This window comes from Olea europaea, chromosome 7 (assembly GCF_002742605.1).
Source record: "Olea europaea var. sylvestris chromosome 7, O_europaea_v1, whole genome shotgun sequence".
Taxonomy (NCBI): domain Eukaryota; kingdom Viridiplantae; phylum Streptophyta; class Magnoliopsida; order Lamiales; family Oleaceae; genus Olea; species Olea europaea.
The window spans coordinates 5743167-5757328 of NC_036243.1; the positions used below are offsets into that span (position 1 = coordinate 5743167).

Consider the following 14162-nt stretch of genomic DNA (forward strand, 5'->3'; position numbering starts at 1 on the left):
AAATTTGTGGATGAAAAGTGTATTTGATCAACTTAAATTATAATTTAAGCTTTCTAAATATGCTCGTAATTGAGTCATGAAAATGAATTCACGTGACCAACTCTAAAAAACTTATACAACTCGACATGATATCGACTTTCAAGGGTTTTGTTAGAATAAAGAGAACATGGATGAGTTTGGCATTTCACCATTTGCCCATGGCCTAAACACAGACTACACAGTGATACTAATACCCCACGATACCCCACCCCGGGCCCGCCTTCTCTGGTTCATATGCACCCATTCCGTTTCTTCTTTAACAACAGAGACAAAAGCTCGTTTGATTATATTATAGACACCTCTATCTCTCTCTCTCTCTCTCTCTCCAATTCTTGGCTCCTCAGTATTCATCACTAGATATGATATGATCTAATCTAATCTACTTTTGTTCTGACAAAAAAAAAAATCCAACCGTTGAATTGCTACAGCCCCATCCCCTTTGTTTTTTTCTTCCTAGTGATAAATTCCCAGACATAAACACATTTCTTTATACTCTTTTCTTTGTGGGCTATACATATTTATCTTTTTCTCTGTTTCCTGTGTATTTTCATGGCTGCATCAGAAGTCTTTAATGCAAATGAAAATGAAGTTAGCAGGCCAGATATTCAGGCCGCTATTGCTAAAGCAGTGGAGCTTAGAGAAATTCATGCTACTCTTTTACAGGGAAAATATAGCCCTACAAATTTAGGGTTCCCTTCTGCTTCCCCTGTTTCTCATTCTCGCCATGCTTCTCAGTTTTCAGCTCAAGATTATCCGGTTTTTACCCCAGTAAGTTTTTCATTTTCACCGATTTCTTGTGTTATATGGGATTTTTGTGCTTTATATGGTTTACTTAATTCAAAGATTGTGGAATTGAACCAACAAATGATAGCCATTGGGAATAATATGTTCCTTCTACTGCACACAAGATTGGAGCTTGGGATTTTTCCATTTTCTTTCTCTCTCTCGATTTTTTTTTTGGTTTCCTATTTAGTGTTGAAAGATTAAAGTTACTTATTTAATGATAATAGTTAATTTACTTTTAAGAAAGTAACTTTTGACCACACACTGACATGCTAATCATGTACTCCATAATGTCGCTATTTAAGCTTTTAAATGAGTTAACATTTTACTGCAGCACGAAAAAGCCTAGAGCTGAGGTCGTGTTACTTCTCGTTTATGAAATTGGTGCACAGGTTTGAAAAAATAGACACAGTTTGCATGTGAGTGTGGCGCTGTGTAAATTACTAAACTGAAATACATAAATGTGTCTCCTCGGCTATAAGTATAGATGAAGAGGTTCAAACTGGAATTTTTTTCAGAATTATATTGTTCATCTATAAATTTTGTGTTTTCTGAAGAAAAGTACTGATGGGTGGTGGGGGATTCAAGAAATTAGTGATAAAATCAAAATTGAAAATCTCCTTTCAACAATATTCAATTTTCATTAAACATGGCCTAATCTTCTACTTGGGATATTTTTTAGCATCTTTTTTGTGTGCCAAATGAACTTTAAAGACTTCGTTAAAATGGTACAGAAAAACTTACTTTTAAGTGCTACTCAACTTTTAAGCCTCAGTTTGGCAAATTTATAATTGATTAATAAAGAGGTACAGTAGTGAACCCGTGTGAATAATAACGAGTAGTAGTTATGAATGTGTGGTTGAAATTAATGTTTAAATTTGATTGAATTTATAAATCATATATAAGTTTCTCTCCAAAGGGAGGCTAAGTTATGTATTGCTTGTATATGAAGGTTTTCCATATCAATCTCATAATTAAGTTACTGTAATAAATTTAGTCAACTCCGATTTCTGTAAATTCTTTACAGTTCAGATTGGCTCTAATCTTTAGCCATCACCCTCTAGATCTGTGTTCTTGCATATTTTTGTCCTTTTTTCGTTTTCTCTTTTTTCTTTTTTCTTTTTTTTTCCTCTTCAAATAATTCATGTTAACAGAGTTATGACGATGAACCACTCCCGGGGTATCAACAAGTTATGTTAGAGAATCGAAATTATGCTGACATTTGGGGCGATTGTGCGTTAGGAGGGGAAAATGTTGATGAAACCATGTTATCCGATTGTAGAACAACGAATGCATCTTTAAGAAAAGGGTTGCCCTCTGAATTTGCACACTTGGAACAACATATATGTCCAGCTGAAGATCAGTATTCTGTCACCGGTTCTTGCACTCATCACGATGGCGTGCTTAGATCATCCCCCGGACCCAATTACTGCAAGTCAAGGCGAAAAAGTTTGGGAGACCTTAAATCAGTATCATCATGCAAAAAATGTATGCCTGCCACAGTTAGTACTGAGACTGATGGTTCGACTAAAAGTGAAAAGAAGTTTAATATCATCGTACCATTGACAGATTCACACGCTCTTCATTCCCAGCCAAGAAACAAAGGGCTTAATTTGTCATGGTTGTTCCCTAGGTTGAAGAAGAAGAACAAGAATGGACATTCACCAAATCGAATGCAATCTGAGGATGTTTCCAAAATTTTCAAGGACTTGGGAATGGTATCGGTCCAGACATTGAAGAAAGAGTTGTTGGAAGCAAATGAAAGTCGAGATGCAGCCTTAATGGAAGTTGCAGAAATGAAGTCATCACTCGGGCAGCTTAACCAGAAACTCAACTATTTGGAAACTTATTGTGAAGAGCTAAAGAAGGCCTTAAGACTGGCAGCCGAAACTAAAAATTCTCAGCCTGCTGAAAAACTTTGGAATCTTTCACGAAGAGGGAAATCAATCGATGGGAATCCAGAAAATTTGATGCCAGTAAGCGAGGAAGTTATGATCGAGGGCTTTCTGCAGATAGTATCCGAAACAAGACTATCAGTGAAACAATTCTGCAAGACTCTCGTGGGGAAGATTGAAGAGACTGATCACACTCTGCTCGAAAATTTGAACTCATTGCTTCAACCATACAATATGTCTCTTAATTCTAAGTACTCTAAATCTGTGTTTTACCATTTGGAAGCCATCATAAACCAATCACTCTACCAGGACTTCGAGAATTGTGTGTTCCAAAAGAATGGTGCGCCAAAGCTTTTAGACCCTCAACAAGAACGCGAATCACACTTCCATTCATTTGTTGCATTGAGAAATCTGAGCTGGAACGAGGTAGTAAGAAAGGGGACGAAGTACTATAGTGAAGAATTTAGTATGTTTTGTGATCAGAAAATGAGTAGCATTATTACGACCCTTGGATGGACTAGGCCATGGCCTGAACAGCTTCTTCAAGCGTTTTTCATTGCTGCAAAATGCATCTGGTTGCTCCATTTACTCGCGTTTTCATTCAGCCCGCCCTTGGAAATTCTACGAGTTCAAGAAAACAGGTCTTTTGATACACATTTCATGGAGGACATTTTTACTGACAGACAAATATCACAGGGTACAAGCAGGATTAAGGTTATGGTAATGCCTGGTTTTTATGTTCATGACAGAATATTAAGATGTAAGGTTCTTTGCAGATATAATCGCTAGCATAGTTAGTACAATGCAATTCCTTGCTTCTTCTTTTTTCGCTGTGTTATTCTTCGAGTAGATTTAGCACGAACTGAATAGAGTGGAAAAAAATGATTCATATAGCCGACTCTAAACCTCTTGGGAATTGAGAATTTGTTACTTCTAGTAGTATTAACAAGTGTTGAATTAACAAACTTGTAATAAAGAGAGAAAATGAAAGATACCAAATACTCAAAATAGTACCGTATCAAAAGGGAAATCCCCAAAAAAATTCGCTCGGTAGGCCCTCCTACACAAATTTCATCATCTTTAAATTTTAAAAATCGTACTATTTTCCTCCTCAAATTCCTCTGCTTTCCCTGGGGAAAGGAATGGAAAATCGAAGAGAAAATGTTGTGCTCTTCCCTTTCATGGCACAAGGTCATATTATACCATTCTTTGCCTTAGCTCAAAAGATAGAAAAGCATGGCTATAGCATAACATATGTAAACACCCCTCTTAACATCAAGAAACTCCAAAGATCTCTTCTTCCGGGCTCCTCCATTAAATTAGTCGAGATCCCTTTTAACAGCACAGAACATGGACTTCCTCTAGGAGCCGAAAACTCGGACTCCCTTCCTCACAACCTTCTCTTCAGCCTTCTCCAAGCCACCATGAGTTTCAAAATTCCATTCAAGAAGTTGCTTTTTGATATTATACAAGAACAAGGAAGTGTGAAGCCTGTTTGTGTAATAGCAGACTTTTTTTTTGGATGGACAGTTGATATAGCCCATGAATTTGGAATTTTTCATTCAATTTTCAGTGCAAATGGTGGCTTTGGCATGGCTTGTTTCTATTCCATGTGGCTGAATTTACCCCACAAGAATATTGATGGCGGGTTTGGTAAGGAGGATTCAACAGTACTGTACAGTATTATCGAAGAAGAAAAACTTAAATCTCATTCTTTATACTGTCCAGACGTGTTTAGTAGGGAGTGTGCAGAATTTCTGCTGCCTGATTTTCCTGAAGCTGGAAAACATCATGTTACACAGTTATCCCCTTCTTTGAAAATGGCAGGAAAGAATAATCCTCTTACAGAATATCATCGGAAGAATCTTCCAACTTGGGCTAATTCTGATGCTATTCTTCTCAACACAGTCGAAGAACTCGACAAGCTTGGATTAATGTATTTTCGTCGTAAATTAGGCATTCCAGTTTATGCAATTGGACCAGCATTGCTTTCGGAAAATGTTAGATCATCTAGAGCTGGTAAGGAGGCAACAATTAGTCCGGATAAATGTATCGAATGGCTCGATAAAAAGGAAGTGAAATCTGTACTATACATATGCTTTGGATCGATGAATACAATCTCAGCTTCACATATGATGCAACTGGCAAAATCCCTTGATGCTAGTGGAATAAATTTCATATGGGTTGTTAGACCACCAATAGGATTCGACATAAATGCGAAATTCGTAGCAGATAAGTGGCTGCCGGACGGGTTTTTGGGTCGAATTCAGGATCATGAAAGAGGGCTAATAATTGATACATGGGCACCCCAGGTGGAAATTTTGTCACATAAATCTGTGGCTGCATTTTTAAGTCATTGTGGTTGGAATTCAGTACTGGAATCACTTACAAGTGGGGTGCCATTAATAAGTTGGCCTGTGGGTGCTGAGCAATTTCATAATGCAAAGTTCTTGGTGGAAGAAGTTGGAGTGTGCGTGGAAATGGCTAGAGGAACCAGTTTTGAGGTCAGCCAGGAGGACATAATTGAAAAGATTGAATTTTTCATGGGTGGAAGTGAGAAGTTGAAGGAGATTAAGAGGAAATCTTGTGAAGTTGAAGAAATTATGAAAAATGCTATTAGAGATGAAGAAATTTAGGCCTGTGGGTGCTGAGCAATTTCATAATGCAAAGTTCTTGGTGGAAGAAGTTGGAGTGTGCGTGGAAATGGCTAGAGGAACCAATTTTGAGGTCAGCCAGGAGGGCATAATTGAAAAGATTGAATTTTTCATGGGTGGAAGTGAGAAGTTGAAGGAGATTAAGAGGAAATCTTGTGAAGTTGAAGAAATTATGAAAAATGCTATTAGAGATGAAGAAATTTGCAGAGGTTCTTCCGTGAAAGCCATGGAGGAATTCTTTAAAGCTGCATTATTGATGAAGGATGGAACGAAAAATACAAATTAATTATTAATTAGGGCCCTCTCTTTTAATTCTCTCAAGTACTGTCTTATTTTGTTTCTACGCCTATGTGGTTAAGATTGTGACTGATAATTATAAATGACAGGAAAATTTATAATCATCTTTAATGTATGGTTCGAGTAACAAGTCGAACTTTTGTATTCATTATAGCTGTAAAATCATTCAATCTCTAATTGTTTGGTGGGTCTCTAATGTTCAATTTTGTGAGGCTAAACTTTATTTTTCAACTTATGCCGACACTCAAAAATTTAAAGTGAAATATTTTTCTACGTGAGTTGAGTAATATTTTAACAAAATTTTGATCATTTGGATTTTGCCTTTACACATGTCCTACAATCAAGCATCCATGCTGATAAGCACTATTACATCAACTAAAACAAAAATTTTCAAAAATAACTTTTATATATATTTATCCATAATGTAAACTATTCGAAAAGTGGACAGGTTTAAATTCAACCAATCACATACTGAAAATGAGTGTGTAAAACATAACGCTTTTTGCTTCACTTATCTCAATCACTCCTTCTACTGGGAGTGCAAAATAGTACTCAATACAATAGATTTGATTTAGATTCTTTCATGATCCAATTCAATATCATCCACGCTACAAACTAAATTAAAATATATGTTGTAATTGGGTAAATTGTACCGAAGGTCACCAAACTTTCATCTTCCTGTAATTAGGTCATTGAACTTCAATTGCAATTAGGTCATTGAACTTTGATTTAACATTAGAGTTGCCATTAGTGCGGCATTAGAAAATGCAACAGAATTCGATGACATGGACATTAAAGTTAATGACAGCTGATGTGGTCTTCCACGTGGACATTAATTGCACTTGCGATCACAAAACATTTACACCCAAATGCAATTAACCCACGGAGCTTCAATTTAACAACAATTAAAGCACACTTACTTGATAATATTGGTTCTTTCATATCAACATTTTGTTAATATCTACAAAAGAATAAATCAAAAATGGGCAACAGCTAGTGGATATACCAATGACCAGGGGCGGACCCACATGGGGTCAAATGACCCCACAGTTTTTTGGAATTTATTTATTATATATATATATATATATATATTTTTGCTGAAAACTTAATTTTCTGCCCCAAAAAATTCAAATCATAAATCTATATCTATATCACATGGTCCATATCCATTATTTAGTCCATAAATATATCATATAATCCACCGATTTCTTCCCAAAGTGCAAATATCGAACATGAATAGCAAGCAACCGATTTTTTCTTTTTGTTCATGATACATTGTTCGAAAAAAAAAATTTTGACCCCACAGTTCGAACTGTCTGGGTCTGCCCCTGCCAATGACTAGTTGGGATTGAGGAGGTCAAACCAATACTATTCGGAACGTCTTTAGTTCATTAGTTGCACTCGTTAGCTACATAGATGCGCGCAACAAAAGAATCAACGTGAACCTTACGAACATGTAATGGGCTGAGCCTAAGGTTTCCTTGGACATCGTACATTTCTGGGGTCTCTTTTCCATCGTAGTCCTTGTTGGGCAAGTTATTTAAGCATATTCTGTTGGGAATTTTACGCCAATTCCCTTTTATTTCTATTTATCTGCACGATCTTTTATTGTTCATAATAATATTGGCAAATATGAAAGATAAAGAATATAATACATAAATTTAACGGATTGTGATATCTTTTCACTATATGAAAAATTGTTACAATCATAAAAAATTTCACTTACCAACACAATCCCCAAGTATTACAAAGAAAAAAAAATTCGAGCTTTACTAAACTTATTTTTCTACCAAATGTACGAAAAGTCTCAAGATACTAGGCTCATAATGTTTTCCTCTCAGATCAACTCCCTGGCCACATCCAAAATAATGAAATACATCCACTATCTATAGGATCAATAACCAAGTGGAAAAGTTTAATTTAAACTCAAACATGAATTCTTTAACTAAATAAGGATTCATTCATGTGCAAGACTTCAAAATCGGCTATGAATTGGAGACTAAATTCTACAAAGATTTCGCTCTCAACTTTAATTAGAAGTCTTCTATAAAATAACTACTTTTTATTGTTTGCAATTGAAGTCCTCCAACTTTTGACTTTCGAGGCAATTACCTTACAATCTTCACCTTGCTGAAAATGAGTCAAAGTCTTGTCATTTTTTCTACACTTTTAATTACAATACTTGGAAAAATAGGTAAGCCTTTGACACACTTTAACAGTCCCATACTCCACCATATGAGTATAACCAAATAGAATTATTTGCGAACTCTGAGCATTTCATCAACTACATGTCGAAATAACCATGCTGATAGTTATGGTACAATTCTCCCACTGACTTTTCTAGAAAGCCCATAAACCATCGACATCACAACACCATCACATACCTACACACCTTGCATAAAATATCCATCAACGCTAGATGCAGATATGCTAACCCGTACTAGTAAGAACACATGGTCTATCAAGACAACTGACAATATGCCATGAGGATATTCTCATCTTACTTTACAACACTACATCCATGTCCTCCTCCACTAGGAGAGACGCATTGTCCGATCCCAAATAGTTAGCCGACCCTGTTCCATCTTTTGGACAATTTCTCTTCACGCGGCCAATCTTACCACAGTTTCAACAAATTACTTTCTTTCGTCCGAGATCAAATTGATTGTTATTTCTGTAAAACTCACAGTTTTCTTCCCATATATCAAGATTGGCTTGACGTGTTCATAGATAGATGGTAAGAGACTGGATGAGCTATAGTGCCTTATCCTCATCATCTATCTTCACTCCAATAGCCTCCAATTCTAAAACAATCCCTTTGAAAACACTCAAATGGTCTGAGATTTTCGTATACGCCTCCATGCGCAATGAATGAAATTGTTCCTTTAGGTACAACTGATTTGAGAGGCTCTTCGTTTAATATAATTCTTCTAACTTCTACTATAGTTCATTTACATTAGATATCCCATAAATATTTGCAAGAACATTTTTAGCTAGACAGAGGCGTATCATGCTTACAGCCTTCAAATCCAATTCTTTCCAATCGTCATCACTCCTACCGGATTCAACTTTCATGCCAGAACTCTTGGTTGGTTTTCCTTTGAAAGTTTTGTGCAGTCCAACTTGAATCAATAAATTTCTAACTTGTACTTGCCACAAGCCAAAATTGATTCTTATTCAAATTTCTCCATGTCATATTTCAACGACGACATATTTTTCTGTTGCTTTAATATTTCGAACCACTTGACGCTCTGATACCACTTATTGGGAATTTTACGCCAATTTTCTTTATTTCTATTTAGCTGCAGGATCTTTTGCTGTTCAGAAGAATATTAGCAAACAAGAAAAATAAAAAAATATAATGTACAAATTAAATGGACCGTCAAAATTTTTTACTATATGAAATTTTTTTATAATCATATAGAATTTCATTCACCAACCCAATTCCTAAATATTACAAAGAAAAAAAAAGAAGCTCAAGCTCTATCACACGTACTTTTTTACTCAATATACGAAAAATTTCAAGAAGCTAGGCGTGCAATATTTTCCTCTCAATTCAACTCTCTGACCACATCCAAAATAATATAATACATCCAATATTTATATGATCAATAATCAAGTAGAAGAGTTTAATTTAAATTCAAACAAGACTCTTTAACTGAACAAGGATTCCTTCATGTACAAGACTCCAAAATCGGCTGTAACTTAGAGATCAAATTCTACAAGGATTTTGCTCTTAATTTTAATTAGAAGTTTTCCATACAATAACTACTTTTTATTATTTGCAAAATAACTTTTTATTATTTGAGGCAATTACTCAACGGATTCAATTATGTTTACACCATCAAATTAGCCTGAGGTCCGTTTTTAAAGTCGAGTGATGAAAATTTACCATTTTCAGAGTTCACCACACTTTGAAATGTTTCAGTTACAGCATTGAGCTTTTTCGTTGCTGCATTTTTCTTCAAATTTCCCCCCATCCTTTCCTGATTATTATTTTTTAGCAAGTGGAAGTGTCGAAGGTTAATCTTTTATTATAATAACTTGTAATTTGAGTAAAACAGTTTGGGCCGACTGGAACATGCGCACGCACTACGCCGGCATACTCTCTCCGGTGGTACAGCTTCACAAAATTATTGCTTTAGGTATTTCTTTCTTTTTCAGCATTCTTTTTATTTATACTGCTTTATCTATCTAAATTCTTGTTTTTCTTTTTCTAATTTCTAGGGTTTTTTTTCCCTTATTTCTTGGCCCTTTTTTCCTTCCCCAATTCTGAGTTTTGAGATAATGTGGGCCTTTTGGAAATTAATTTCTGGTTGTTATCTGTTTGATTTTTTGAATTTTTTGTCACTGGAAATGATCAAATATTTTTGCTCTTCGTTAAAATATTAGCATTAATTGTGTGATTTAATTTTCTTTGTTAGCATATTCATTTGGCTTCCTTGCTCGAATTCAATGTCCGAATATATGAACCAACCTTGGTCTAAATATTGTTTGATAAATTGCGTTTCATGCATAGAAAAATCGACATATCTTTAGTGAATTCGTAATTTACTAGAAGTCCTACATAGAAAAAGAAAATACAACGGACCTCTAGTGAATCTGTAATTCACTACAATCATTTTAGGCCTACTTACTTGGCAAAACAATCTATATTTAAACATTTATTTGATCTTGAAAATGTCTGCTGAATATGGATTTTGCTTCATGACTAACCAGTCTAGTTTATGGGCGAAACATTTGCTACTTTTTAAGTTTCTGTGAGGTATCATCTATTTGTCTTTACCACCGTAATGTGGCATTATGCTAAATTCATTTGGGGGTCTAGAAGTATTCGCACGGCACATTCAATTTGATTGTGATGCTGCATATTTTGTGCATGTGCAGACATGTATCATACTGGTGCACCATAGAAGTGTGCCAGTGGATTAATCGAAATATTTTTTTCTTTTTGGTCTTTCAAGTGCATTGGGTAACTCTGATATGTCATATTCGAGTGATACAAACTTTTCTTGTTTAGTCTGCTTAAGTATCTTCCTAAATAGATGTGGTATAAATCTTAGGATGAACATGAAATCAACTGTCTCGTGATTGCTGATAATGATTAGGGAATGGGAGTTGCTCGAAGCCTCGAGGTATGGAAGATGGGTGTTGTCAATTACTTGGACGCACTTAAGCTGCAAGAGAAACTGACGTCTGATAGAAAAATGCACAAGATTACCGATACTCTGCTTTCCCTACAACACCCACCTACGTATACTCTTGGGAAAAGGCGAACTGATCACAATTTGTTGATTCCCGAGTCTGAACTTAAATCCATGGGGGCAGAACTTCACTACACTCAACGGGGAGGCGACATTACATTTCACGGTCCACACCAGGAAATCTTGTATCCCATCGTTTCTTTGAGGGATATAGGGCTTGGGGCTAGAAAGTACGTGGAGAACCTCGAATTAACAATGATTGAATTGGCGTCTCTTTATAGTGTTAAAGCTTGTGCAGGCCAAAAAGGTGAGACTGGAGTTTGGATTGACGAGAGAAAGATTGGTGCAATTGGGGTCAAAATTTCCTCGGGCATTACCTCTCATGGTTTGGCATTTAACACCAATCCGGATTTGAACTACTTCAGGCATATTGTGCCATGTGGGATTGCGGATAAAGATGTCACCTCTTTGCAGAAAGAAGCAGAACATGTTCTTCCTCCTGAAGAAGTGATACGCGACCAGTTGGTTGCTTGTTTTGTAAGAATATTTGGCTATCCCGATGTTATTTGGAAAGATAGTGCATCAATGTCCTCGTGTAGCCTTGAAAACTGAGACATGCACATTATTTGAAATTCACAGTGTTTTTTCTTCCAGCATTCTGATCTGTGTAAGCAAATCGAAGTTGATTGTATGTAAATTTCTTATCAGAACAAAATTGGGATAGGTTTCAACTTCATAATTTCATTTTCAAGAAAGTGTAGTTACTTTCCCTGTTCAATGAAGAATTCATATGACAAGATAAACTGATGCAAACATTCCATCTTACCAAGATAACTGTCAAATGTTCCATTTTTTAAAATGGAAATTTGTCAAAATCTTTTTCAAGAAAGTGTTAATACTTTTCGTATTTAGAATAAGTCAGAGACATTGCTTTTTTGGATTGTGTGACCTTACTTTGAACATATATGAGGATAATCGGAAAAGGATCTTCTTTCTCCACGCCTCACACCCAACCCCACAAAATACCATGGAGAACTAGAAAACCAACATGAAAAACCTGTTGAAATCACGAACCAACTTGTTTGCAGATCATTTCTGCTCAGTGTTGCAAAAATGCATGAAAGAGAAAGTATTGAAACCTTGTAAACAAATTCATGGATTGATGCTAACCGCACCTATTGACAAGAATTATTTATCAATAAGTTCGAGGCTCATAGGTGCATATGCAAGTTGTGGGGACTTAACTTCAGCTAAGTTTCTCTTCCGTGGAACGGAAAATCCGAATGTTTTTGCGTTTAATTGGATGATTTCAGCATTAACGTTTACTGGATTTCATCAAGAAGCCATGTATTACTTTTCTTTACTTCAAGAATCAAGAAAAAATGGTGTGCTTCCGAATAATTATACTTTTTGTGTAGTGTTGAAAGCTTGTGTCGGTTTGATGGATATGAACAAAGGGAAGGAAGTTCATGGTATGGTTTACAAAATGGGTATTGAAATGGATATATCTGTGTGTAATGCTTTGATTGATATGCATGGAAAGTGTGGGAACATATTCTATGCGCGTAAAGTGTTTGACAGAATGCTTATGAAAGATGTTGCTTCATGGACATCAATGATTTGTGGGTGTGCTAATGTAGGCGATATGAAAGAGTCAGTTTTTCTGTTTGAAAGAATGAAGTTGGAAGGGTTCGAGCCTAATGATTTCACGTGGAACGCAATGATAACAGGATATGCTAGGAGTGGGAATTGTAATGGTGCGGTTGAGTTTTTTTCTATGATGAGTGAAGGAGGGTTAGTTCCAGATTTGGTTACTTGGAATGCGATTATTTCAGGTTTTGTTCAAGGCGGAAGGGCTCAGGAAGCTATGGAGTTGTTCCATGATATGTTAATAGCTGGGATTAAGCCTAATCAGGTGACAGTAACGGGACTTCTCCCTGCGTGCGGGATGATTTGTTCAGTAGGTAGAGGGAAAGAAATCCATGGTTTGATATACAGAATGGGGCTTTATATCAATGTTTATGTTGCCAGTGCTCTCATTGATATGTACTCAAAATGTGGAAGTGTGAAGGAAGCTTGGAATGTTTTTTACACCAATCCTTCGAGAAATGTGGTATCATGGAATGCTATGATTGGATGTTATGGTAAGCACGGGATGGTTACTTCTGCACTTGAACTCTTTGATAAGATGCAGGACGAAGAAGTACAAGCAAATGAAGTTACCATGGTTTCTGTTCTTTCAGCTTGTGTCCATGGTGGTCTAGACAAGAAAGGTATGGAAATTTTCTTGTCCATGTGGGACTCGTATAATGTTGAAACAAATAAAGAGCATTATGCTTGTGTCGTTGATCTTCTTTGCCGTTGTGGTAGGATAGAGGAGGCTTATGATGTTGTTAAACAAATGCCACTGGAAGTAACAGAGTCAGTGGTTGGGGCTTTCTTCAACGGTTGCAAGATCCACGAAAGGAGAGATCTTGCAGAAGAGATGGCTAAATATTTGTCGGTGGAACTGAAAAAACCCGGAGATTTTGTAACACTATCACATATGTATGCTTCCAAAGGAGACTGGGGAGAGGTTCAGAATGTGAGGAAGGTGATGAAGGATAAGAGAGTTTATAAGAAGCCTGGTTCCAGTTGGGTCTAAACGGAGTAGAGATTAGCATAACAAGGACGAGGAAGAGAAGGCAAATATCACGTTCTTGATTTTGCTACGAGTCTGGCAATGCAATAACAAAGTTTTCGATTGAGTCATTCTTCTGAAGCGACTTCAATCCGGTTGATCCATTCTAGTTTTGACTTCAGCGGAAAGTTTTTGTCACTTTTCGCCTCTCCTCAACATCCCACCCAAAGGATTACAGTTACATAAACATTTCGAGTCTTTATTCATTATATTAGGCATTTTAGACCTCTATTTTACCTTGAACCAGTTACCTTCGACATCTTGGTGCCATACAACTCCGTTGATAAGAGATCTTGAGAGTCATGAACCTGTTACGAGAAACTGCATCTATAGACCTCAATCTATAAGATAATTTTCAAGTTAAATCATACTAGAACTTGAAACACCGTAGATTTGAAAAGATGCACATCAAAGTAACAAAGGCTAAACTATTTATATTGATTTGGACATTGAATATTCCATTAATAAAGAAAATTTAAGGTTGTTTGGTATCTTTTTGCCAGCAAAACTTGAACTGAAAATTTTAACATTCAAATAGGGCAAAATATGTAAGTATCCGTGTTTTACTAAACATTTAGGGTGCGTTTAATTTCAAGTTTGAAATTTACAT

General features: G+C 36.1%; 4 protein-coding genes across 6 annotated transcripts; all 4 read left to right on the plus strand.

Moving 5' to 3' along the window:
- Positions 1-319: 319 nt before the first annotated feature.
- On the plus strand, positions 320-3610 carry LOC111396788 (IRK-interacting protein). Its single transcript, XM_023023303.1, has 2 exons — positions 320-807; positions 1977-3610. Exons 1-2 carry the CDS (start codon positions 589-591, stop codon positions 3504-3506), a joined length of 1749 nt encoding a protein of 582 aa, XP_022879071.1. The 5' UTR covers positions 320-588; the 3' UTR covers positions 3507-3610.
- Positions 3611-3713: 103 nt separating this feature from the next.
- On the plus strand, positions 3714-5779 carry LOC111396789 (UDP-glycosyltransferase 92A1-like). 2 transcript variants are annotated; one of them, XM_023023305.1, is made up of 2 exons: positions 3714-5277; positions 5495-5779. In XM_023023305.1, exons 1-2 carry the CDS (start codon positions 3860-3862, stop codon positions 5655-5657), a joined length of 1581 nt encoding a protein of 526 aa, XP_022879073.1. In that variant the 5' UTR covers positions 3714-3859; the 3' UTR covers positions 5658-5779. The 2 variants fall into 2 exon arrangements, with proteins under 2 accessions (XP_022879073.1, XP_022879072.1); XM_023023304.1 differs by having other exon boundaries at positions 3714-5130; positions 5354-5779.
- Positions 5780-9507: 3728 nt separating this feature from the next.
- Positions 9508-11650, plus strand: LOC111396790 (octanoyltransferase-like). 2 transcript variants are annotated; one of them, XM_023023307.1, is made up of 2 exons: positions 9508-9813; positions 10732-11650. In XM_023023307.1, exon 2 carries the CDS (start codon positions 10780-10782, stop codon positions 11482-11484), a length of 705 nt encoding a protein of 234 aa, XP_022879075.1. In that variant the 5' UTR covers positions 9508-9813; positions 10732-10779; the 3' UTR covers positions 11485-11650. The 2 variants fall into 2 exon arrangements, with proteins under 2 accessions (XP_022879075.1, XP_022879074.1); XM_023023306.1 differs by having other exon boundaries at positions 9511-9813; positions 10777-11650.
- Positions 11651-11847: 197 nt separating this feature from the next.
- On the plus strand, positions 11848-13331 carry LOC111396791 (pentatricopeptide repeat-containing protein At1g19720-like). Its single transcript, XM_023023308.1, has 2 exons — positions 11848-13145; positions 13243-13331. The coding sequence occupies exons 1-2, from the start codon at positions 11921-11923 to the stop codon at positions 13245-13247; spliced, it is 1230 nt and encodes a 409-aa protein (XP_022879076.1). The 5' UTR covers positions 11848-11920; the 3' UTR covers positions 13248-13331.
- Positions 13332-14162: the final 831 nt, after the last annotated feature.

Excerpts from the sequence above, each read along its gene's own strand:
- LOC111396788 (XM_023023303.1), top strand. The coding sequence starts at position 589 with ATGGCTGCATCAGAAGTCTTTAATGCAAATGAAAATGAAGTTAGCAGG. Across the intron at positions 808-1,976 it reads ATTATCCGGTTTTTACCCCA|AGTTATGACGATGAACCACT; the intron begins GTAAGTTTTTCA and ends TCATGTTAACAG.
- LOC111396789 (XM_023023305.1), top strand. The coding sequence starts at position 3,860 with ATGGAAAATCGAAGAGAAAATGTTGTGCTCTTCCCTTTCATGGCACAA. Across the intron at positions 5,278-5,494 it reads TTCATGGGTGGAAGTGAGAA|TGAGAAGTTGAAGGAGATTA; the intron begins GTTGAAGGAGAT and ends CATGGGTGGAAG.
- LOC111396790 (XM_023023307.1), top strand. The coding sequence starts at position 10,780 with ATGGGAGTTGCTCGAAGCCTCGAGGTATGGAAGATGGGTGTTGTCAAT.
- LOC111396791 (XM_023023308.1), top strand. The coding sequence starts at position 11,921 with ATGAAAAACCTGTTGAAATCACGAACCAACTTGTTTGCAGATCATTTC.